Genomic DNA, 26,731 nt, shown 5'->3' with positions numbered 1-26,731 from the left:
TTGGGGGGGGGGGGGGGGGGGGGGTTTTACAAGCTGTTTTTCCCCCCTTTGTGGCTGGTTGCTGACTTATTTTCCAATAAGAAACTAAATGTTCCCAGATGTACTCACAGCTGCAGTTTAGTGAAGATAAGGCTGGAAAAGACCGACTTAAATGTACAGCACCATCACCCTCGGGTTTCATCTGGACTGAACCAAAAACTGCATTCTGAACTGTGGTTTTGACTGTTCTAGGTTTTAGAGAAAACTGACGAGGAATAACCCTATGAAATTAGAGGGCTTGGTCACAACCCAAATGCACACAAAAGAAATCAAAAAACCTATTTTATCTTAAGAACACTGTGAGATAACTGAAGCATAATCAGTTTCAAGGCAAATATAACCAAAACTACATAAAAAAGAATGGAGGAAAAAAAAAGCGCAGCTCAATCATAGGACCGTGTAATGCTGCGTTTACACATAGGCAGGACGCATTACAAATGTCATATTTGCGTCATTCATGGCACATTCCTGATATTCTTAATTACTACTTAACGCATCTGAATAGGTTTCTTAAAAGTGCGTGCTATTCGTGATTTTCATGCAGCATGAAAATTGGCTGTAAAAAAAAAATCTTCCACGAATGTCACGCACCAACCTCATTTCGCCTCATGTCGTGGAGGTCGCAACTGAGTGCGTTGATCCATCTTGACTCGTGGTGATCCTGAATAGATCGTGACAGCGTTCTTCTCTGACGTGCGCACAATTAAACCCTGCTGCACTGCATTCAGTTTCATTGCTGCAGTATGCTGAAGGACAGTGACGCCAAGTCGGCTAAAAGTCCCGTTCCAGTGCTCATCAATGTGCTCCTGCAGGTGTTCCACCTGCTGCTGCTGCTCCTGATGTTTGGGAAAATGCGCGACACAAGAGCCGCGTGGAGCCACATAGCTGACTCTCTTCATCTCCTCCTCCTCTCTGCACTACTCCATGGCACAGAGCCCAACTAAGCATGCAATCACAAAGTTCTTCTGCTGTGGATTTTGAGGAGCAAACTGGAGCATTCTGAATTGTTCAGCAGCTGACTGCTTAATATGTGTGTGTGTGTGTGTGTGTGTGTGTGAAGACAATCTGCCTCATTCACAACGTGACAGAACGTAACGATGCGCTGTTACGTGCACTAGCATGGAACAGCTTGCAACAGCGCGGAACATTATTCTTGACCATGCGTAATGGTTCCTGATTATTCTCCAGCAACACGTGCCATTAATCGTAACGTGTGATAACAGATTGCAGCAGTTCCTGAGGACAACTGATGCCTCTGCCCCGAATCATCACATTTGTGCGGCCAAGAATGTATACTTCGTGGCATTTGTGGCTTGTTGTAGTTATGTGTAAACGCAGCATAACAGGCGGAAAACAATTCTAACAGTCTTTGAAAGTAGACATCAGGCTGAGGCAACTCTTACATAGCTGTTACATGAGTCCCTACAGCCAGATTTTGTTTCAGGCCGAAATCACCTTTCCACTTATAAAAAAAAACAAAACAAAAAAAAAAACACAGCACATGTAATAGCCTGTTAACCATCCTACAAAACTAAATATTAGCATATAACGATACTGTGTGCTGTTATCTTGGCCAAGTCCCTCTTACCAAAAAAATATTTAATGTTAATGAGAGTTACCTTCTTAAATTAAAAAAAAAAAAAAAAGATCTGCCACATCAAATAAGGATCCAACTGGTCTTAAAAATAAACTCATGGGTTTTGTTTGCTAATGTGGCAATATTTATTATCCAAATTTTGAGAACAAAACATTATGATAGAGACATTTCCTTTTTTAATCACGTCATGTTATTCTTGGTTGTGATCTTTTTTGTCTGTAAATCACAGAAAATGCAGACAGTCGGTGTGAGGATACATTATTTCATCAACAGGTCTTTGTGAAAGAAACAAGTAGTGTTCAGAAGTCATACCGAATCTCTGGGGTGGTGATTTCTGCAGCCAGCGAATCAGAACCCTCACTGCTGACCAACGGAAAGAGACCTGGATAACAAGGCAGGGTCACTATTACAGCACAAGCTTGATGATGCAGTCTTACAGAATTAGGGTACAATTACTACAGAAAGACATAAAAACCCAGCTTAAAAAAAAACAAAAAAAAAAAAAACTAATAACTTTACTTGATGTAAGCTGTCCCTCCTGGGCCTGGACACAGTGTAACTCCTCGATCGTCTCCTTCAAAGAGTCTCTCTCTGTCCGCATGCGCTACAAAGAAAGATTAAAACTTGTCAGTGAGCAATACAGAACAAAGACAAACAAAAGCTTCATATGCAAAATGCTAAGTCACTTACTGTGCCAGTAACAGACTAAAGCACCCATAACTGGAGACTGTAGATTTTAAAGGAGGTTAGAGTGTAATGATCTTTCTTTACAGTGTAACTCTGAACAAATCCACTCAAAACTGTGTTTAAAACTGCTCAATTATACAGCTGGACTTGTGCTTTAAACCCATCACGAAATATCTGAGTTCACCCAGAAAATGAAAAGTGGGCATAACATCTAAATGAAAAAAGTATATTCATCATTTTGTCAAATAAAACTATTTTAGTGTGTGATCATTTTTTCAAATGGTTCACAGCAAACCGTAAATAAAACGAAAAGTGTGTACATCTTTTTCTTTTTGTAGAGAATCCACTTTCTCCTTGAGGCGTTTGTACTCAAACTCCATCTTGTCTGCTTTTTTAGACTCTTCTGACAGTCTGTTCTGAAGTTCAACCACCTGCACCGGAGGCAATGATAAAGAATTCAAGTGATGAAACATTTAAATCTGCATATTTCCTGATGGTAAGTATGGTTACACAGCTCAGGCAACAGTGGCTGAACATGCGTATGATGTTCAGGTACCTGTCTCTTGTACGTGTCGAGCTGGCCCTTGGTAGAGTTCGCTTTTCTTAACTCTTCTTCCAAACTGACTGTGTTCTGCATCAGCATTGTGTTCTTCTCCTCCAAAAGCTTCACCTGGGACAGAAATCTCAGTTTATGGTGTTTGTCCGACATGTTTTTAAAGCTGTTCCCCCCACTTTCTTTTTTGTCGAGGGGACGTGTCTGTTCAGATAACAGGTGATGAACAGTGTGAATGCAACTGTGCATTTAAATTGAGACTAAAACCAACAGACTCACAAATAGTTTCTGCCTGTGGGCTGCTCGAACTCTAATACGCACCTTTAATACAATTGACATGAATGCACATGCACTTTAACTTGATGTGCAATACTGTCTTTCATTTGTTTATCTGCCTCTTTATATTATTATATCTATATTGTAATAGCCAACTGGCCTCTGTGTGCGCGCGTGTGTGTAAACAATGGATACTGTGCTGCAATGCACCAGTTCTGGGTTTTGAGGTTTAAAATGTCACTGTGGTTTATGTTACTTTAAGTGTTAGTGTTACTGATTTATAGTGCATGTGGAACTTAGTTGGTTTAGTCAGTTTAGATAAGTCTTATGTTGCTGTTACCATGAGTGACTTAAGTTTCATGGTGATACCATGAGTGAAATGTTTAGTGGTTTCAATGTCTTCAGGCACTGTCTTTGTCAAATTAAAACCACCTGCTTACAGCAGCTGTACATGTGTGTTGCTAACGACTTTCTGGACTCACACCATTGTAGCAGGGGGCGGTAAGTCATCTTTATATTAAAAGCGCGAGTACAGTGAGTAATTTTAAGTTCAATGTAAGTACATAATGGAACCGGAAATACATAAAAAATACATGGATTACAGAAGAAAGTGAAAACACTTATTTCCATTGTGGTCCATTTAAAAATCAAATGACAAAATAGCAGTAGAAATAAAATAATACAGGGTTAGAGGAATATTTTTTGAGCCTACTTGTCAGGACCAGTAGCACTAATTTTGTTACTGGTCCTCCTGGTCCAAGGTAGTGACCCCGAGTATTTGGAAGCTCAGATCCTCAGACGGCGAGCCTCAGTGTAGCATTAATCATCACATCAAACACATGTATTCAATCAGTATTGTATTTGTAAATCTATAGCATGATAGAAAGTTTTTATTTTATGTTGAATGTATGTAAAGTTATAAACATTTTTAACATCATCCTCTTTTTATGTGAATGTAATGTGGACCTTATTCTTCATATTTCTGTAATTCTGACCTTGTGTTTGTCTTATGCAGCCCAAACATAGCCTTTACTCTTGTTACTTAGGCCACTTGTCTGTTCTTGCAATGTGAGCTCTATAATATCTCAGATTTTTTGGGCAACAATTATACCTATTGCTTCTCAGACTAGTATGATGAAAATTTTATGAATGGGTCAGAGGTCTACAACCTTTACTGTCAAAAGAGCCATTTTTTGTCCCGTCTTCCACGAATAAAATTCTTCTAGTACCACAAAACATGTTTGACCTTTAAAATAAATTAACAAAGACAACACACCTTATGTTTTTCTATATACAGTTCAACTATATGTTTTTAATTGTTCTTTTTGATTTTTATAACTCCAAATCAGAAAAGTTTGGTTGATATGAAATATGTGGTGGGGCGGGGGACACACCCATAATGATCCTGACATTTTCTTTGACTTTTATTTACTGCAGACTGTATGAAACCAACATATTTCATGTTTTGTATGGTCATTTTTTTTATTTTATTTGTTAATATATATCCATTCCTACATTTAAGGCCTGCAACATTTTCTAAGAAAAAAAAAAAGGTTGGGACAGGGCAGTTTATTCTAAATATAAGAATTAATTAATCATTTTTACAGCCAGTTTTCTTGAGAAATGTCAGGGGATGAAAACATGAACATTTCCAAGTCACTGAATATTCAAATTTCATATTAAAAAAGTGAAGAGTATGGACAAAACTGTGGATATTGCACATAAACAAATACTGCACTCATTTCTAGTGTGGCATGTGACCTAGCTATTTGGTTCCAGTGGCATTCAAAGCTCTAACAGCAGTTGGGTAGAAGTCTAGAGCCATGAAGGTCCCCAGTGTGGGTAGAGGGCACCCAATGATCTTCTTTGCCATTTTGGTAACCCTCTGGAGCTCTTTCCTGTTTGCCCCCATGCAAACCACGTACAGAGGTTGCATGTGAGGATGCTCTCCATGATAGTGGTAAAAAGACACGAGCAATCTCTGATTTATGTTATTTTCCCTGAGGATTCTCACGAAATCGAGTCTTTGCTGTGCCTTTTTACCAAGTGTGTGGTGTTCCCGTCCTAGGTTAGTTAATTTATATGCTAGCCCCATGTTAGCAGTAATTAGCAGGTAGCATTAGTTGTTGTACTGATGGTACAACAGTTACTAAGGCAATATGCTATCATATGTTTTAATACCTGCACCCAATCACTGCACACTCGACAAAAACATGTGTTACTTAAACACCTTAACCAAAGTTAGCCTATTACCCTTAGCTTAGCTTACTGGGCAACTGAGATGAGGGCATGTTTGTCCTGCCCACATCACACCAGTCTTGGCCCTCTCCAACTCTGTCCCCATTTATGGGTTAGCTCATTTATGGATGGAGCTGGGCATTGGAAAGATGACAACTTTAGGAGCGATCCTATCCAAGCTTCAAAACTATTCTTCAGAAAACCTCTGGGTGAGATCACAGAAGGTTTGTCCCAGTATATATACAACCCCTGGCAAAAATTATGGAATCACTGGCCTCGGAGGATGTTCATTCAGTTGTTTAATTTTGTTGAAAAAAAAGCAGATCACAGACATGACACAAAACTAAAGCCATTTCAAATGGCAACTTTCTGGCTTTAAGAAACACTATAAGAAATCAAGAAAAAAAAAATTGTGGCAGTCAGTAAGACCAAGCAGAGGGAAAAAAAATATGGACTCACTCAATTCTGAGGAATAAATTATGGAATCACCCTGTAAATTTTCATCCCCAAAACTAACACCTGCATCAAATCAGATCTGCTCGTTAGTCTGCATCTAAAAAGGAGTGATCACACCTTGGAGAGCTGTTGCACCAAGTGGACTGACATGAATCATGGCTCCAACACGAGAGATGTCAACTGAAACAAAGGAGAGGATTATCATACTCTTAAAAGAGGGTAAATCATCATGCAATGTTGCAAAAGATGTTGGTTGTTCACAGTCAGCTGTGTCTAAACTCTGGACCAAATACAAACAACATGGGAAGGTTGTTAAAGGCAAACATACTGGTAGACCAAGGAAGACGTCAAAGCATCAAGACAGAAAACTTAAAGCAATATGTCTCAAAAATGCACAACAAAACAAATGAGGAACGCATGGCAGGAAACTGGAGTCAACGTCTGTGACCGAACTGTAAGAAACTGCCTAAAGGAAATGGGATTTACATACAGAAAAGCTAAACAAAAGCCATCATTAGGACCTAAACAGAAAAAAACAAGGTTACAATGGGCTAAGGAAAAGCAATCGTGGACTGTGGATGACTGGATGAAAGTCATATTCAGTGATGAATCTCGAATCTGCATTGGGCAAGGTGATGATGCTGGAACTTTTGTTTGGTGCCGTTCCAATGAGATTTATAAAGATGACTGCCTGAAGAGAACATGTAAATTTCCACAGTCATTGATGATATGGGGCTGCATGTCAGGTAAAGGCACTGGGGAGATGGCTGTCATTACATCACCAAATGCACAAGTTTATGTTGATATTTTGGACACTTTTCTTATCCCATCAATTGAAAGGATGTTTGGGGATAATGAAATCATTTTTCAAGATGATAATGCATCTTGCCATAGAGTAAAAACTGTGAAAACATTCCTTGCAAAAAGACAGAGTCAATGTCATGGCCTGCAAATAGTCCGGATCTTAATCCAATTGAAAATCTTTGGTGGAAGTTGAAGAAAATGGTCCATGACAAGGCTCCAACCTGCAAAGCTGATCTGGCAACAGTAATCAGAGAAAATTGGAGCCAGATTGATGAAGAGTACTGTTTGTCACTCATTAAGTCCATGCCTCAGAGACTGCAAGCTGTTATAAAAGCCAGAGGTGGTGCAACAAAATACTAGTGATGTGTTGGAGCGTTCTTTTGATTTTCATGATTCCATAATTTTTTCCTTAGAATTGAGTGATTCCATATTTTTTTCCCTCTGCTTGGTCTAAAAAAGTAACCGTTACTGACTGCCACAATTTTTTTTCCTGATTTCTTATAGTGTTTCTTAAAGCCAGAAAGTTGCCATTTGAAATGACTTTAGTTTTGTATCATGTCTGTGATCTGCTTTTTTTCTACAAAATTAAACAACTGAATGAACATCCTCCGAGGCCGGTGATTCCATAATTTTTGCCAGGGGTTGTAGACTTTATGTGGACAACTGTGTACCTGTCGCCTGAGAAGTCCCATGTCCTCTAGCTTCTTCTTGTAGTGTTCCAATGTGCCCTCCAGCTTTGATACTTTGTCTGATGAATGTCTGGAAGAGAAACATCAGATGAGTTTATTTTGAGATGTTAAGAAATTTTACCATTTTCTCACATTTTTATCTTTTTTTTTTTTTAAAGAACTGATCACTGTGTCCCTGCTGCACCCATACAAGATTACCCAAGTCGTCGGTTTGCTAGGACGCACCTCCCTAGCTAATGAAGGCAGGAGGGGTTATCTTCAGGAGCACTAGTTGAGAAGCCACATTACCACAGCATGCAAGACTCCACATTTTGTATTCGTAACTAACCTGAGGACGTCCATCTCATCCTTGAGGGACTGGGCTTCATCAGCGAGTGACGTGAGTTCTTCATTCTGAGACTTTATGTCCAACAGCTCCTTTTCAAGCTCTTCACAACGGATCCGGTAATCATCTTTGGCTGCTTCCAGCCTAGAAACCATGATGGATTCATATAATAAGAATGGATGTGAAAAAGGGAATCCGCAGATTCTGTCTAATTATGTTTAATTCAATTCATCACGTCCATCGTATTTTCCCTGTTTAAAGCTCAAAGGGGAAACCCTTTGACCTCTCAGCACCTGAATGTTTCCTCCTGTAGTTGTTCCAGCTGTGTCTGCAGCTGGAGGTGTCGGCGTCCTGCAGGACTGTTTACGTCCTCGATGGAGTCAGAGTGGTTGAGTCTCTCCATCAGGACCTGGTTCTCTGCGAGCAAACTGCTCTTCTCCTCCTGCAGAGCTGCCACCTGTGAAACGAGGCGTGAGCAAGGAGAAAAAAAAAAGGTACGGAATGGAAAGAAACACCGAAGAAGCAGAAAGGACAGTAAGAAATGACTCAGTGGTGAGATACATGTAAAGAGATGAGAAGAAAGAGTTTTACAAGAATAAGACCCTTAAATTGCAGGAAAGAGGAACAATAAGGGAAAGAGGCCGACGGATGACAGAAGTAAAAAAAGGGGGGCAAAAGAAGAGTGCAGAGTGACAGCAGAAGTGATGAGAAAGACGAGGCAGACAAAGGAAACATTAGAAAAAAATAGATCTGTCACAAAACTGACATTTACATGTCACATTTTTAAATCCATTAATAATAAATCAAACGCACACATTAAAGAGGCAAACCAACAAACTAACCACAGGAAAGAGCTTCACATTGCTTAATGCTGCCTTTTCTTATTATGACAGACAGATGGCATCAAGCTCCAAATGAAGCAAAGCAGCAGTAGACTGGCTACAAAATTTACTCTGTGAAAAGGAGAAGAAAAAATAAAATTAAATGAAGGCCCTTCTTGAGTTTAAAACAAAATTTAAAACAAAAATGATAACGGCATTAGCCCCCATACTGGCCAGTTTGTATCCTCAGTTCTGCCATCAAATGTTTCATGGTAAATGAAAGCTGTCAATGATAGTGAGACTTTGAGCTCCCCACCTCTAGCTGTAGTGACAGACAACTTTAATCCCTGCAAGTGTGCAATTTTAAAGCTGTCAACTCTGGTTAACAGTGTTTTGTAACATCTGTAAGAGTAAAAGTTGCAATTTTAGTTATATACTATCTATTTTTAGAACAAACAATTCCGCTGGATAGTTTGAAAAGCAGGGCATTATACGTTATTTAGTAAATAAGATCTTTCATTCTCAAAATCAGAACGCAAGCTCCTAAAACAAACATTTTTAGATTAGAAAGAACTTTATTGATCTCTTGGAAAGAATCCCTCAGGGAGATTGAGGTCCCACCAGCATTGTATAGGAGCACACAGGATAAGAAGCACACAGAACATCAAAAGTGAAAGTAAAATAAAAGGTTGCAAATATACGAGGTCTATTAGAAAAGTATCCGGCATTATTTTTTTTTCAAAAACCATATGGATTTGAATCATGTGATTACATCAGACATACTTGAACCTTCGTGGGCATGCGAGAGTTTTTTCACGCCTGTTGGTTACGTCATTCGCCTGTGGGCAATCTTTGAGTGAGGAGTGGCCCACCCTCTCGTTGATTTTTTCATTGTTTAGGAATGGCTCAGAGACTGCTGCTTTGTTTGATCAAAATTTTTTCAAAACTGTAAGGCACAACTGAGTGGACACCATTCGATAAATTCAGCTGGTTTTCGGTAAAAAATTTTAACGGCTGATGAGAGATTTTGGTCTGGTAGTGTCGCCGTAAGGACGGCCCACGGCGCCTAATGGCGATCTGCGCTTCGAGGCGGCAGCGTCTCGCCATTTCAAGTTGAAAACTTCCACATTTCAGGCTCTGTTGACCCAGTAAGTCATCAGAGAACAGAGAACTTTCAGAAGAAGTCGGCATGAGGAGTTTATTCGGACATTCCATTGTTAACGGACATTTGTAATGAAAGAAGGTGCGGGCAGAGTCGCATGTCGGGCCGGACCCGACCGCGGGGGGTCGCAACAGGAAAAACACCTCCGTTGGAAACCTTAACGGGCAAGATGGAACATGCCCAAGCTGTTAAACAATTTCTCAGTTACTTGTTGAAAGCCATCAAAAGCCGCCTGAATTTTACAAATGGTTTTCAACACGGAGGTGTTTTTCCTGTCGCGGCGCACGCAGATTCGCCGAGTCGTCACGGAAACGACTCGGCGAATTTGCGTGCACGTCTTTCATTACAAAATGTCCTTAAACAGTGGAATGTCCGCATAAAGTCCTCATGCCGGCCTCTTCTGAATCTTCTCTGTTCTCTCACGACGTCCTGGGTGAATTAAGCCTTAAATTAGGATGTTTTCAGGTCAAAATAGGCCGACGACAGCGCCTGGAAGCGCTGCGCGACGTCCCGCTCCGTGGGAAGTCCTTACAGCGACAGAAACACCCCATAGTCTCTCATCAGCCATTAAACTTTTCACCGAAAACCAGCTTAATTTCTCGAATAGTGTCCACTCGGATATTCCTCACAGGTCCAGAAAATATTTTGATAAAGCAACACGCGCCGTCTCGAGCAGCGTGTGAAACAAAGGAATTCAGCCGAGAGGGCGGGACCAGATCTCACTCAAGGCCTGCCCACAGGGAAATGACGTCACCAACACGCGTGAAAAAACTCACGCATGCGCACGAGGGTTCAAGCATGATTGGTGAAATCGCACGTCATTCAAATCCATATAGTTTTTTTTTTTAAATAAAAAGGTAGGATACTTTTCTGATAGACCTCGTAAATAGGGGAGGTGATGGTCTAGTGGTTAAGTGTTGGGCTTTAGACCAGAGGATCCTCGGTTCAAATCCCAGCCTGACCGGAAAATCACAAAGGACCCTTGGGCAAGGTCCTTAATCCCCTAGTTGCTCCCAGTGTGTAGTGAGTACCTTGTATGGCAGCACCGTCACATCGGGGTGAATGTGAGGCCTTATTTTTGGAAAGCACTTTGAGCGTCTGATGCAGATGGAAAAAAAGCGCTATATAAAAGCAGTCTATTTACCATTTATAAATACACAAACATAAATTCCAGACACTGATCGCTACTGGTTTACTGGCAACTACTGTTCCTTTCCTTCCCATCCTCTGTCTTCCTGTTACTCCTCCTCCCCTGAGTGAGGAGTTGTACAATCTGATGACCTGAGGGACAAAGGAGTTTTTCAGTCTGTTGGTCCTGCACTTGTGAAGGAGTCTGTGGCTGAAGAGGCTCCTCTGGTTGCTAATGACTGTGTGCAGAGGGTGACTGTCATCGTCCATAATATCCAGCAGGTTGTCCAGTGTTCTCTTCTCTGCCACTGTCACCGCAGAGTCCAGCTTCATGCCAACCACAGAGCCAGCCCATCTGATCAGTTTGTCCTTCTTGGATGTGCTGCCCCCCCTCAGCACACCACGGTGTAAAAGAGGACACTAGCTACTATGCACCGATTCACATCCACAGGAGTTTCCTGCAGATGTTAAATGACCGCAGCCTCCTCAGGAAGTACAGCCTGCTCTGTCCCTTCCTGTACAGGTGGTTGGTGTGGGTTGTGAATGTTCTTACAAACGTAACAGCCTCTCACGATGCACTGAGTTTGCTTTAATTCCAGGGTAAAAAGAAAAAAAAATAAGACAGCAGCATGATGTGAGTGTGTTTTATGTGACAACAGGAAGCATGTTCAACAGTTTCAGCACAAAATGCTTTCTGCCCGAATGTGAATCTCTTCCTCAGTCTGTGATTGCCAAGACGAAAACACAGAGCTAAAAAGGCAGGATGCTCTTAATCTGGGAATGACACACCCACACAAACCCGCAGATGTGGCTGCTGTGTCAAAACACAGACCAGATACATACGTGTGCACAAAGACTTGTGCGAAAACATCTACACAAAAGCATGCACATAATTTGCAGAAGGAAAATCTGGATTCCAAACAAGATGCTGGTGCAAGCAGGCTGCAAAAAATCCAGACGAGTAAACAGGCCACACACCAAGGATGGACTAAGAGGAGAAAAAAAAAAAATCTTGGATTTACCCTCTCTTCTAGATCATTACAGTCTAACTTCAGTCTATCATGGTCCTCTCGTACATGTAGGGCCTTTAAAGTAAGGCACACAATATTGATAGTCAGCCAATGGGACAAAAGGGATTTCACATGACAGGAGAGCAAGTAACCTTTTAACATGCAGTTCCAAAAGAAGAAAACCCACAGTTCAGTACATCTGCATCAGCTAAAAGCAAGAGCAACAATATTCAACTAGAGCACCACGTTCAGAGCGCAAACCTCCGCTAACACTAGTTTCCAATTCCACAAAATTTTACCTTGGAAAAAATTTTCAAGGTCAAAATTCTGTTAGAAGTGACTTTTCAGAAGCTAAAGTAGATGTGATCAAATGTCATAAGGATGTATTTAGTTCATGCACTTGAATCAAAGTATTTTGTGGTGTTGTCAGGTTTTTTTTGCTCATAACTTTCAGTTTCTGAATTCTTTTTCAGGTAATTTTCACAGAGCATTAGTTATCTTTGTTATTCACAATTTGTCATTGCTTTTTGGCACTTGGTTTTTGACTGATAACTGGAAGACAGACAAACAGGCATAACATGAGAACATCCATCCAATTTTGGTGGTGTAGGTAAATCCCTAACAGAAACAGAAGTGACTGGGGCATTCTTAAGGATATATGAAAAAATGAGAGCTACAGGCTATTCAAAAAGAAACATAAGTGCAACACGTCTGCGAAAACATAACCTCCATCCAACTTCATTGGCAGAGGTAACAACGACAAGGAAATCAATCTGGAATTAGTTAAGTACATACAGTGAGGCAAATAACTATTTGAGCCAGTGTCGATGTTGCAAGTTTTCCCACCTACAAAGAATGGAGAGATCTGTAATTTTTATCGTAGGTACACGTCAACTGTGAGCGACAGAATCTAAAAAATAAAAAAATAAGATAATCACATTGTATGATTTTAAATACCGTATTTTCCGGACTATAAGTCGCTACTTTTTTCCCCACACTTTGAATCATGCGGTTTATAATGAGGTGCAGCTTTTCTGTGGTTTTTCTTCACCCGCCAGAGGGCGCTTTAGTAGAAAGTGAAAAAAACGGAGGTGGAAGTCAAAGTTGGAAATCAAAGAAGAAAGTGCTAATTTTCATTTAGCACATGCAAGCAGCAGGCACGACAGAATTCTTTTTCAAACCCACACTCCCTCATCATGAAAATCACACGAAGAAGTTCATATGATGCCGTATTTAAGTTGAAGGCCATCGATCTGGCAGTACAGGAAGGAAATAGAGCTGCTGCACGTAAGCTTGGCGTGAATGAATCCATGGTTAGGCGCTGGAGACATCAGCGGGAAGAACTCAATCAATGCCAAAAGACAAGAAAGGCTTTCAGAGGACATAAAAGCAGGTGGCCTGAACTTGAAAATGTTCTTGAGGACTGGGTTAACACTGAGATAGCAGGTGGCCGAGGTGTATCCACCGTGCAAATCTGGATGAAAGCCAAATCAATCGCCCGCAAAATGAATATTGACGATTTTAACGGAGGACCGTTCTGGTGTTTCAGATTCATGAGAAGAAAGAGCCTGTCCATCAGGGCGCGGACAACTCTCTGTCAGCAACTCCCTCCGGACTACCAGGAAAACGTTGCAAATTTCCGACAGTTTGTTGAAACAAAGATCGCGGAGAATGCCATAGGACCAGACAACATTATAAATATGGATGAAGTGCCACTGACATTTGATCTGCCTCTGAGCAGGACTGTAAACAAAACAGGTGCATCATCCATTATGGTGAAAACCACCGGACACATTTCACCTGTGTCCTGGGCTGCACCGCATCTGGAAAGAAGCTTCCCCCGATGGTAATTTTAAGCGCAAAACTCTGCCGAAAGACCAACTCCCAAAGGACACTGTGGTTAAAGTCAACCAGAAAGGATGGATGCTAGAAAGTCTAATGAAGGACTGGTTAACGGAGTGCTACGGAAAGCGCCCAGGAGGATTTTTTCACCGGAAAAAAGCGCTGCTTGTTTTGGACAATATGAGGGCCCACATCAACGATTCAGTGAAAGCAGTCATCAAGAGAACCAACTCAATTCCTGCTGTGATTCCTGGAGGTACAACAAAGTTTTTGCAACCCCTGGACATCAGTGTGAATCGAGCGTTTAAAGCAGCACTCCAGGGTGAATGGGAGGCTTGGATGACTTGTGGCGATAAATCCTTCACAAAAACTGGCCGCATGCGAAGAGCATCATTTTCTGATGTCTGTCAGTGGATCATAACAGCATGGAGCAGCGTGAAGGAATCTACCATCACCAATGGGTTCCGAAAGGCTGGACTGCTGCGTGAAGACGGCACCACAGCTTCAGAGCCAGCTTCACCCTGGGATGACAGCGACACGGACAGCAACACTGACATCGACACAGAAAAGGTATGTGACGAAGCTCTTCTGAGGCTGTTCAACTCCGACACTGAAGAAGATGACTTCAGTGGTTTCAGTGAGCAGGAGGACGATGAATAAACCAATCAATTTTTCTGTTTTGTTTGATCAGCACTTTTATGCTACAGGCACCGTTTGGAAGCTAATCAGTTCAGTTATGTTCAGTTAAACTATGTAATCAGTTCAGTAGATATCAGAGGCTTTTAGCCCGGTGCGGCTTATATATGTACATTTCCATTTTTTTTTTTTTTTAAACTTTGTGGGTGTGGCTTATACTGAGGTGCGCTCTATAGTCCGGAAAATACGGTAATTAATTTGCATTTTGTTGCATGAAATAAGTACTTGATACAGTAGAAAAACAGAAGTTAATATGTGGTACAGAAACCTTTGTTTGTAATTACAGAGGTCAGATGTTTCCTGTAGTTCTTGACCAAGTTTTCACACTGCAGTAGGGATTTTGGTCCACTCTTCCATACAGACCTTCTCCAGATCTTCCAGGTTTTGAGTTTCAGCTCCCTCTAAAAATTTTCTATTGAGTTCAGGTCTGGAGACTGGCCAGGCCACTCCAGGACCTGGAAATGCTTCTTACAGAGCCCCTCCTTAGTTGCCCTGACTGTGTGTTTTGGGTCACTGTCATGCTGGAAGACCCAGCCATGACCCATCTTCAGCGCTCTTACTGAGGGAAGAAGGTTGTTTGCCAAAATCTCATAATACATGACGCCATCCATCCTCCCTTCAATATGGTGCAGTCATCCTGACCCCTTTGAATAAAAGCACCTCCCAAAATGATGTTTCCACCCCCCACGATTCATGGTTGGAACAGTGTTCTTGGGGTTGTTCTCATCCTCCAAACACAGCGAGTGGACTTCATACCACAAAAGCTCTATTTTGGTCTCATCTGACCACATGACCTTCTCCCATGCCTCCTCTTAATCATCCAGATGGTCACTGGTGAACTTCAAATGGGCCTGGGCATGTGCTGGTTTCAGCAGAGGGACCTTGCGTGCAGTGCAGAATTTTAAACCATGACGGCGTAGTGTGTTACCAATGTAAACTTTGTGACTGTGGTTCCATCTTTCTTCAAGTCACTGACCAGGTCCTCACGTGTAGTTCTGGGCTTTCTCAGAATCATCCTTACCCCATGAGGCAAGATCTTGCATGGAGCCCCAGACTGAGGAAGACTGACAGTCATCTTGTGTTTCTTCCATTTTCTAATAATTACACCAACAGTTGTCTTCTCACCAAGCTGCTTGCCTGTTGTCCTGTAGTCCATCCCAGCCTTGTGCAGGTCTATAGTTTTGTCACTGGTGTCCTTAGACAGCTCTTTGGTCTTGTCCATGGTGAATAGGTTGGAGTGTGATAGATTGAGTGTGTGGACAGGTGTCTTTTATACAGGTAAAAAGTTCAAACAGGTGCAATTAATACAGGTAAAGAGTGCAGAATAAGAGGGCTTCTTAAAGAAAAACTAACAGGTCTGTCAGAGCCAGAATTCCTGCTGGTTGGTAGCTGATCAAATACTTATTTCATGCAATAAAATGCAAATTAATTATTTAAAAATCATACAATGTGGTTTTCTATTTTTTTTTTTTTTTTTTACATTCTGTACCTATGATAAAAAAAATCTTTGTAGGTGGAATTCTTGCAGAATTGACAGTGGATGAAAAACTTATTTGCCTCACTGTACATACATACACACACACAAGAAGCTAATAAATGGATCCTGAATTTTGTCACGGGGGGGGAAACACCATGTTTTAGTGTCCAACTAAAGTCAAGGTTGCAAAAGAGTAAATAAACAGCAAAATAGTGATACAACAATGACAACAGTTATAATTTCAGTGCAGAGATGAAGAGGGAATTCTGTGCAGTTTATAAAAGTGCTAGAAGGCTTTTATTGTAAACCCACTATGACACAAATGTGTAACTTTTTTTAAAACATATTTTTCATTCTAATCAGAAATATTGAGAACAGAATTAATCACAGTGCCAGAAGAAGACCACTAATCTCCTAATATCCTGCAAAATGTGCATCATTGTTGAAAATAATGAAACACTAAATGGAGTGACTGCATTTTTTCACATCAATTTACCCCATATTAGGATAATGATTAGTTTAATTTAGTAATGAAAGAAAAAAAAAAAATTGAAAACCAACCTGCAGGTCAAGCTCACGACATCTCTGAGCAATTTCCTCCTTTGTCGCCAAAGCATCGTTCAACTCCTCTACAGTCTTCGTCAACTGAAGAGAGAAAGAAACACTACATTGTTCCCAAGGACTGACTCATTTTACATAGTTTGTAATGGCTCTGTTGCACTAACGATCTCTGAGTAAGCAGTAAAAATGTGTTTATTAATTCATTGGTGTTAATTTGGGCATCTCCTTAATTATGTAAAGTCTGAGTGATCCCAAGTTGGTTACTGGATTGTGCATAATAATCTGCACAATTGCTCGTGGTACTTTCAATCTTTTCAAAATGATTCCAAAGGAAGAATCTGACTTGTGAAGATCCAAAATTCTGCAGATGGCTTGGCTTAATATCCCCATCCCCAAAATTATGGAATGCAACAACACATTGCTTCTCCAGGTAGGCCATTAAAGACAATGAAAGGTGCCACAATCTCAACTACTATTATGCCCATTTCTGCAGCGTCCCATGTGGGCTGATCACCAATCCACGTGGGGTGTTTGCTGAAGACATTCTGGTCAAAACGCCACCAAAGGCAGACAAAAGTCCCAACACTGCCTCCAAGTGGACAACAGGAGGAGTGAAACTCCTGTGGGTGAGGCTTGTGTCCAATCTGTCTTGTTTTGGACAGGAACTGTTTCTTGAGTGGCACAAATAATTTTGTGGCATCTTATTGTTTTATAAATAGTTGTCCAAAAAAAAATGCCTTAAGCATTTCCTGTATTTTGATGTAAATAGTTTTATATAACTTTGTTTGCTACATTTGTACATATATGTTTTTTTAAATTTACAATTTATATTTGCATTCTAAGTAATAAAAATGGTTTGTTAAACATGTTTGTGGTTTTCACAGTAAAAAAAAAAGTTCAGATTTAATGTTTTTGTGTGAATTTAGGTTCATTGTGTTAATACGGTAAGTCAGAATGAAAGAAAAACTATAAAGTCACACAGGTGAGGTTGTGCTGAAAACAAATGACACCAAACAAGGCAACAGTTTTTTTTAAAAGGTAAACTGTGAAGGTAAAACCAAAAGTAGTCAAAAATGGCCAATTATACCCTGAACTCCAGAGGGTTAAAAACATATTAAAAGCCATATTACATTAGGAGACAAAAAGCAGCCCAGCCTGACTGTGTGTACTGTTGTTAGTCACAAAGTGGACACAGGTGGACTGACCCTCAGGCAGCCAAAACTCAGTACCTGAGGTTACGTCACTTTTATGGCTAAAAATAGCTCTGAATCTGTGTGCATCTTTCAGATGCTGTGTGAATATTTTTATTAGCTACATCAGGACTCACACAAGTTAAAGAGTTGGAATTAATGATTCATAATCTGGTATATATATTTTTTAAGGGAGTGTTGATTGGAGTGAGATATTCCCTCTAAATCTGCTGTTTGGTAACATGAAAAGTGTGTAGTTGGAGAAAACGGAGATTGAAGGTTTTTATGTCAAGAAGCATGCAAATGTATGTTAAGTGTTAACTGAGTGTTTTAGCATCAGTTTGTGATGCACTTACTAGAAAATATGACATTTTTGAAACCATGTGAGATTTTGAGGAGTATCAATATTTGGTGTTTTATCTTAAAATGAATTTGTCTTGTCAAAGCAAGTCCCAGATAAACTGAGATATATGGGTAGCTTTAGACAGAAAAATTGGTGTGATGTGTGTTTGGAGTGTAGTTTTAAAAACACACACACGGCACTGTTAAAGAATCGGTATGAAGCCTCCTTACCTGTCTGTCCAAATCCACATAAGAGTCATTCCCTCCTGTCACTGGAGTCTCTTTACTCATGAGCTACAAAAAAAACACAAAAATGGGTTAACGACTGAAAATTCTAAAAGACATAAGCATCAACACTTCTTCCCTCAACTGCACAGTACTTGGATCTATAATGACGATCGGAAAGCAACACTTGTGTAAAAGTGTCAACCTTTCACTGCTCACTACAACTGAATTTCTGATCCATCACCAGCTGATATTTCAGGCATGCCGTCCTACTGTACCGGCTAAAAATCTATCTGGAAAAAAATGAGTCATGTAGATTTACAAGATGATCCAGGATACTTATGTTAAAATTCTTATTCAGAAATGATCAGATGGAATAGTCTGTGAATCTGGACTGTGATGCTCCACCTCTTGGATGGCTGTCATGACAACATGCTGCACTGACTCCTCCATCATCATAATGGTCTGGATGTATTCTAGCAAGAAAGCAAGCAAGCAAAGTAAACATGACATCCTCAATGAAACATTTAAAGTTTTTTTTCATTTAGAATATCAGAAAACACAACATACACACACACAGAGCGAGATACGAACCTTGTTTCTGTTCACAGTTGACAGCACAGCCAAGGATTAGTTGTAACATTCTTCCAAGTTCTGCTGCGTCGCCATGTTCTCCAATCAGGTTAACATCTGGCAGTGTGAAGTCATTAATGTGTTGACCTAAAACCTAGATGGGCGGAGGGGGAATTGAAAATATGTAGGTGGAAACTGGTTTCAAACATTTTGTGTCTGACAAGGATAAACATGGATAAAAAACATGGATACTTGGAATGTTGAACATGTTTCACCACTATCGTTATCATTCGGTTTGTCAGTAAAACAAAACGTCAGTACCAGGATCTGTGTGAAGTTGCACACAGATTAAATCTGACAACTGAGGAGATTATTTTATCACACTCATTCAAAAGAGACATCAAGGCAGTGCAGACTCAGGCTGGAGATCCTGCAGCTCTTCAGGGGCCAATCATTTCCACATTTTTTGGGACTGTTCCGTTTTAAGACCATATTGGTTACAGGTGTGTGAGCATATTAATAATGTATTTGGGTGTAAAATACCTTATAATTGTGAAAATGTTTATTTGGGAAATATTAATGTAACAAGTTGGGGTACAGAGGATAAGCAATTGCTCTGGATGCTTTTGGCAGCAAGTAAGAAAGCCAGAACCAGGAAGTGGCTTAAACCGGACCCTCCAACTATAGATGAGTGGGTCAACATTATTAAAGAAACTTATATCATGGAAAGACTCTCATTCAAGCTCAGAATTCAAATGGGTAAGTTCTACAAAACCTGGTCAAAGTGGACCGAGTATGTCAACCCTATAAAGGTCAGATTTTGTGTAGGTCTCTTTTTTTTTTTTTTTTTTTAAATGGATAGAAAATTAATCTTGTACGAGGTCCATTAGAAAAGTATCCGACCTTATTTTTTTCAAAAACCATATGGATTTGAATCACATGTGATTGCATCAGCCAAGCTTGAACCTTCGTGCGCATGCGAGAGTTTTTTCACGCCTGTCGGTTGCGTCATTCGCCTGTGAGCAGGCTTTGAGTGAGGAGTGGTCCACCCCTGTCGTCGTTTTTTTCATTGTTTAGGAATGGCTCAGAGACTGCCGCTTTGCTTGATCAAAATTTTTTCAGAAACTGTGAGGGACATCAAAGTGGACACCATTCGAGAAATTTAGATGGTTTTTGGTGAAAATTTTATGGGCTTCAAAGAGATTACAAAGTGTTACTGTCTCTTTAAGGACGGCCCAGAGCGACTGGTGGTGCGCCACGCTCCGAAGCCGCCATCGACAGGCTGTGCGACCATTTAATTTCTAAACGGATGGCTGTATGGATCCGTGACCATCGTGTGCAATTTCTCTGGTTATCACAAGAGCTGGACATCAACCATTTTCCGGCAGATTTCACTTTTAACAAGAGATTTTGTCATGGAAAGCCGAGCGGAGGCTTCGCGCGTCACGATGGATTCGCTACTGGAGCGAGACAAAACCACCTCCGTTTTGGTCTCACAGGACGGCTTTGAGATGGCGTTCAGACAGCTGTAGGTGGTTTTTCCATCGAGTGATTATGCGAGAAATTGTGGATGTGCCTGGACATGCCATAACATGTCCTGTGAGGCTTCATCACGGCGTTGCTTTGCGCCATGCGGCACCGCTGTGATGCGCGAAGCCTCCGCTCCTCTTTCCATGACAAAAACTCCTGTAACAGTGGAATGTGCCGTTCATTTCCAACTTGGACGCTGTGTTTTATCCGGGATGTCATCTGGCTAGCACAGGAATTGTGAAAAGACGTGGACATCAGCACTTTTTCGGCACATTGAGACAGATGTGCAGAGGAATTCCGCGCGTCATGGTGATGCCGCATGGCGCAAAGCAACGCCGTGATGAAGCCTCACAGGACATCTGAATTTCTCGAATGGTGTCCACTTTGATGTCCCTCACAGTTTCTGAAAAAATTTTGATCAAGCAAAGCGGCAGTCTCTGAGCCATTCCTAAACAATGAAAAAAACGACGAGAGGGGTGGACCACTCCTCACTCAAAGCCTGCTCACAGGCGAATGACGCAACCGACAGGCGTGAAAAAACTTACACATGCGCACGAAGGTTCAAGCTTGGCTGACGCAATCACACGTGATTCAAATCCATATGGTTTTTGAAAAAAAAAAAAAATAAGGTCAGATACTTTTCTAATAGACCTCGTATGATGATACTCTTCCCTTTTTGTTTTGGGTTTGTTGTCAATTTAATTAAAAATAAACATTAAAAATAAAAATATATATAAAAAATAAAAATAGAGGTGATTCTCCTTACCTCCTGATTATAATCTAGAATGCCTTTTAGAATTTTCTTTAGATTGCTAACCTGAAATGAGACAAAAACAGTTTATTGAGCATTTACCAGCTTGACTAACATCAATGACACAGACACTAAACACCTGCTGCGAACTGAAATACATTTTTGTGATTCTTACCTTTAACCTCCAATTATTCCCAACTTCAGGCTTGATTCTACTAATCCAAGCATCACTGAAATATGCTGCATCTCTGCAGAGCCAAGAGATTAAAAAGTGAAAAACTCGGTGTTGATTTTAAAAAGGGAACCAGAAAATAACCAAAGTCACAGAGGTACCTTATTTACTAAATGTTTTAATACCCTCATCCATTTGTGACTTATGTTGAAGGAGGCATCAATGTGATACAAGATCCCAATATATTCATGTGTTCCTTTGACATTTTACTTTACGTGGGAGTGGCAAAACCTACTACGAAGAAATATTAAAAAGTAAAGCATTTATAAAAATGTGACTGAAATGAAGGGCTGTTACTATATAAAAATGCTAGTGACAAAAACAGTTTTAATAAGACACTAAATACGTTGAATACTTACATTTTCTGTAGGACTTGGGCCATGACGACACCACTGGTTAAATCTTCTACTAACTTGCACGGAGCTTCAACTCCAAATGTCTGGATCTAACAAAAACACCACACGTCAGGAAAAATCAGCATAACTACATTCAATTAATTAATTACACCTACAGTATGTTTATTACTGTATCATAAAGCATTTTGTGTTTAATGAATCACTTGCAAAACATTTCAGAGTTTAGGTGCTTACGGAAGAATGACGTCATAAGATTTTATTAATGCTCTCTTATGGAATTTTAGAAATTTGGAGAATGATCTGTCACAAGGAAAGTAAAAATAAATATGCTAATGAGTGGAACTGGAGCATTCCCAGAAACCTGCAGCTCACAAACAGCATTTATGCTTTTCTGCTGTCACATCATAGTCTTTTAAAAACTTATCTTATACTGCATTTCACACATGTACACAGTTTGACAAGTTCAACAGGCAGCACACATGCTCCTCACTCACGCTTTCAGCGTTGTCATCACTGCTGTTTCTCTTACGTCATATCTGCCTCTGTCTCTGCTGATGTGTCTTTTTGTTCATTTATCTTTCAAATTCCTCTTGGTGTGTTTTCTTTCAGGCTAAATGTCTGCTGCCCAGTCTACATTCCAACTGCAACATGCCACAGAAGGTGTGTGATGAGACGGAGATTCTTCTTAAACTTCTTCCTCTCAACCTCATTTGTTATTGTTTAGAAGATAAAAAAAAAAAAGAAGCTGGAATTGGGCAAAAATAACAGCAGAAATTGTCTTCCTTTGACTTTTTGCAATCACAGAACTGTGAAGGACATCAACAATTTGCATTTGTTCACTTTCTACACACGCTTATTCCAATCGAGGGTCACGGGGAGCTGGAGCCTATCCCAGCAGTCACTGGGAGAGACCACTGGACAGGATGCCAGTCTTACGTAGGGGCTTACACAGACAAACAAATTCAAACCTACGGTCAATTTAAAGCATCCAATTCACTCAACCCGAATGTCTGTGGAAGTGGGAGTAAGCCAGGGCACCTGGAGGGAACCCACAAGAACACAAGGAGAACATGCAAACTCCACACAGAAAGGCCACAGATGGAAAGCGATCCCACGACGTTCTTGCTGTGAGTCAACAGTGCTAACTGCTAAGCCATCCTGTTGCCAAAACCAAACAGTAAAGTGAATATTTGTCTTCGGTTTTTGTTAAACAATGGTTTCACTATATGAGCACATCTGACTCTGCTGACATCCACTTTACTTCAGACTAGGATTGGAACTGTACACTCAACTCACTACTGGAGTCACGATGGAGTTCATGATATGATTTTCTCTTTTTTTTTTATTTATCCTTCTTTTGATTCCTACAGAATCATTAGAAGAGTTACAGTTTGTGTTTCTCTGCCTGGATTCACATTTTATGCCAAAAATGTCATGTTTCAGGAATATGGACATTCTATGATCACCAAAGCTTAGGGAACTGACAGCAAGAAAAACCAATGTATTTTTGCTGTAACACTTAACAAAAGAAAGAACACAAATAACTAAGCGTAAACAGTATAGTACCAAACCAGAACTCATTCACTATGGATGGATGGATGAGATTTATTGTCATTGTCATTACAAGTGCAACAACGATATTACGTCCACACTCAAATTGCCACATACAAGATACAGCAATTAATCCACAATTATTACTTGTTTACCTTAATAATGGCACACATCAGAATTAAGACAACACATATACATTTGACATTGTTTATGTGCACTAAACTTCAAAGAGTCCATTTTCCGAATTGAGGCGATGTGAGTGTGGGGGAGCAGCAGCAGCGGGAGCCGCGCCACTGCCAGCTTAGTCCCAAGCACTCTGTGCTTGGGACTCCCCCCAACTATGCCTGCTTATTCCAATTAAGGGTCAGGGGGCAACTCAGTGTTCATTTGGTCATTGGGCAAAAGGCAAGGTACACCCTGGACACAAGCACCCATTCTATTGAATGGCTGACACATATAGACAGAACACACTCATGCCTACAGTCAATTTAAAGTCACCACTTCACTGAACCTGCATGTCTGAACCTGCACGTCTTTGGAAGTGGAAGGAAGCCAGAACATCTGGTGGGAATTCAGCCAAACATGGGGAGAACATGCAAACTATACTCAGAAAGGAAGAGACCCCGGGGGCTTCTTGCTGAGGCAACAGTGCTAACCACAAAGACATTGGAACACCCAAAAGGTGTAGTCACACTTTGACAGATTTAATAATCTGATTAGTAACAGATGAAAAAAATTTGTCCAGTGGCAAAATCGCCTATTCCGTCGATCTGCTGTGGATTTGGGGCTCCGATGGAATAAGCGGACATCCACCGCAAGTGTACAAAAGTACAAAAAACGGTAAACAAATGAACAACACTGAGTTAGATCTCCATCTGATGTCCGCTCAAAATTTTGAGCAGGCACAACGGACTCGCTGGACATCAGATAACAGGAACGTATTTAACAAATGAGAACTAGTGCAGGACAAAAATGGTTAACAAAATTTTGCACCTGTTTCTCATATGTTTTCTCAACTATCACAATGTGATTCAGACTTTAACCAGAACTCAACCAACAATTTTGGACACATGCACCTTTGCACAATAGCAGTACTTTATCCATTTATCATAAAATTTGAAGACAAACAAGTGCTATGATAAGCAGGGGTGGTAGCCAAGTGGTTAAGTGCAGTTGTTTTCAGTGTGGAAGGGTCCTGGTTCAACATTCTCTATACAATGTGGAGTTGGGTCAGGAAGGGCACATGGTGTAAAACTTGTTCCAAATCAAGATGCAGATCCACCTCAGATGTCCTGTGGTGACCAAGTGAAACCCCACGTTAGTGACCTAAATACCAACTTTTTCCACTAGTACTCAATGATAAAACCACTTTTACATACATACATACATACACATCTTCTTTGGCTTGGATGGAATCCACAAGGATTCCTATTGGAAAGCCGCTCTTCTTAGACCTGGTCCACCATCATATATGGGTTGACTGGACAGTCGAGCGCCCTCTAGTTGTAGACCATAGGGTGATCCTTGCAATAATCATCCAATCGGCTTTTAAATGAATTTGTCATGGGTGCATCTATCACTTCTTGAGGAAGACTATTCCACCAGGCACCTACTCGTTGAGTGAAGAAGTGCTGTCTCTTATCTGTTCGGCTGTACATCTTCCTCAGCTTCTTATCATGGCCTCTAGTTCTCCTGTCTTCCTCCAGTGGTGGTAAACATGAGTCCACATCACATTTGCCTGTGAGGTTCATGTATGTGTTAATCAAGTCTCCCCTCAGTCTCCTGTATACAAGGGTAGGAAGCTTGAGCTTTCTTAACCTCTGCTCGTAAGAGAGATCCCTAAGTCCTGGCAACCTCTTAGTTGCTCTTCTCTGCACCTTCTCTATTTCGTCGGCTAGCTTCCATGTATGCGGTGACCAAACAGGTGCTGCATACTCCAAGTGAGATCTTATCATTGTCTTATACAGTATCTTGAACATGGCTTCCTCCGTATAATTGAACGACCGCCACAATAGTCCTGTCATTTGGTTTGCCTTTTTGATTATCATGCTGATATGGTAATCAAACTTAAGGGAAGTGTCTACATATACACCTAGATCCTTCTCACGCTCTGACTTGGATAACTCCACCTTTATGTTCCCATCCATCATGTAATACCTGTAATCTGGATGATTAGCACCTACTTGTAAGATGGAACATTTCTTGGGATGGAAGTGCAACTGCCACCAGTTTGCCCAGTCTTGTAGTTTCTCCAGATCTTCTTGGATTTTGTCACAGTCTTCCGTATTCTCAACTCTATGATATATTTTTGAGTCATCTGCAAACAGCTTAATTGGGCACACAGTTTCACCTGGCATATAATTAATAAAGACACTCGATTGTCCTTTAAACAAAATTTACCATCAATAAAATGAACTAAAATCACCATAAAAACCCGATTATCAGCGTTACTGAGCTGAAGCGTCACCGGTAGAAACGCCGACGCAGACATCACGTGACGCTTGTTGTCCTTTGGCCCTTTTATAGAGTTTCATATTTTCTGATCACACCAGTTAAATTCAGATGGTTTTGTCCACATGTAATCAACAAGAAAAAAGGCAAACAGGAATCCCTGCTGGAACACTGAAACACGATAAGGCCCACGTCTCCGAGGATTAAATCCTCCGGTTACACCAGCGGGCGTCAACAAAGTTGAACAGACCAACTAACAAACTAACAAGCATCGCTAAGAAAACAAAAAGCGTCACTGAAAGGACGGTTTTGGATGTTTCGTAAGAAACATCTGGCCTGAACGCGCGTCATTTTCCGCCACATTCCCGTTAACTCGCCCTGCTAGCATTAGCCTGGCGCGTTAGCTTAGCGTCGCCGGTGTTGGAGCCGACTGTCAGCAGGAAAACATCCACAGAAACTTCGACCTAGACGACTTACCCACGTTAGAAGACTCTCACACAGCTCCATTCGGTCCAAGCTCTCCAACGTACTCATTGTTACGGTCACCACACGGACGTGGAGCGCGGAGCTAACGGTTCACCGACACTCCCGAGACAGCGCTGCACTGCGAGTTGCCAAATCTCACTGCAGAAACAAGCAATCAAAAGAAGTAGCTGCAGGACTTGGAAAAACAAAATGAAAAGGCATCGGGCTAATGAAAACCCTGTGCGCAGTGAACAAACATGACTTCATCGTGACACCACTTACGCCAATCAATCAAAAATATTTTCTGATCGATATAAACTTTTAGATCATCTCTCTACCCCTACTGGTTGTATATTTAATTTAATTTAACCTTTATTTAACCAGGTTGAGATCTCTTTTGCAAGGGAGACCTGAACATTTATAAAGTTTCCAATTTACCTAACCTACATGTCTTTGGATGTTTGGTATAGGAGAAAATATGTTTTTCACACCATGTTCTTGTTGACTTTGACCCTTGTCCGATCCTCTCCAGAAGTTAATCACCTTGAGCTATCTGCCCAAGTACTATTCCCACCAACCAGTAAACAATAGGCATTGTGCTGCAATGTACCATGGGAGATTGGGCTTTGGGGTTTTAAATGTTATTGTGGTTCATGTTAGTATAAAAGTGTTGTTAGTGTTATTGATTTATTGTGTTTTTGTAG

The 26,731-nt window shown here is 40.8% G+C and overlaps 1 protein-coding gene across 4 annotated transcripts in view; it reads right to left on the bottom strand.

Annotated features, from left to right (window-relative positions):
• The window catches only part of hook3 (hook microtubule-tethering protein 3), a 41,474-nt gene extending 15,289 nt beyond the window's left edge, over positions 1 to 26,185 (bottom strand). For 2 of the 4 annotated variants that reach the window (XM_034191603.1, XM_034191604.1), the window contains exons 1-15: positions 26,040 to 26,185; positions 21,564 to 21,649; positions 21,148 to 21,220; positions 20,988 to 21,038; positions 18,713 to 18,845; positions 18,527 to 18,594; positions 18,125 to 18,187; positions 16,362 to 16,445; positions 7,958 to 8,121; positions 7,668 to 7,808; positions 7,322 to 7,409; positions 2,880 to 2,993; positions 2,644 to 2,754; positions 2,156 to 2,240; positions 1,949 to 2,018 (exon numbers count right to left, since the gene is read on the bottom strand). In XM_034191603.1, the coding sequence (XP_034047494.1) occupies positions 1,949 to 2,018; positions 2,156 to 2,240; positions 2,644 to 2,754; positions 2,880 to 2,993; positions 7,322 to 7,409; positions 7,668 to 7,808; positions 7,958 to 8,121; positions 16,362 to 16,445; positions 18,125 to 18,187; positions 18,527 to 18,594; positions 18,713 to 18,845; positions 20,988 to 21,038; positions 21,148 to 21,220; positions 21,564 to 21,649; positions 26,040 to 26,096 (1,388 nt within the window). In that variant the 5' untranslated portion in view covers positions 26,097 to 26,185. Of the gene's footprint in view, positions 1 to 1,948; positions 2,019 to 2,155; positions 2,241 to 2,643; positions 2,755 to 2,879; positions 2,994 to 7,321; positions 7,410 to 7,667; positions 7,809 to 7,957; positions 8,122 to 11,797; positions 11,861 to 16,361; positions 16,446 to 18,124; positions 18,188 to 18,526; positions 18,595 to 18,712; positions 18,846 to 20,987; positions 21,039 to 21,147; positions 21,221 to 21,563; positions 21,650 to 26,039 lie in introns of all 4 variants that reach the window. The other 2 variants (XM_034191601.1, XM_034191602.1) reach the window with 2 other exon arrangements.
• Positions 26,186 to 26,731: the final 546 nt, after the last annotated feature.

Source organism: Thalassophryne amazonica, chromosome 17, assembly GCF_902500255.1.
Source record: "Thalassophryne amazonica chromosome 17, fThaAma1.1, whole genome shotgun sequence".
Classification (NCBI taxonomy): Eukaryota; Metazoa; Chordata; class Actinopteri; order Batrachoidiformes; family Batrachoididae; genus Thalassophryne; species Thalassophryne amazonica.
Note: the sequence above shows the minus strand (reverse complement) of the source record. Positions and strands in the feature narration are given on the sequence as shown.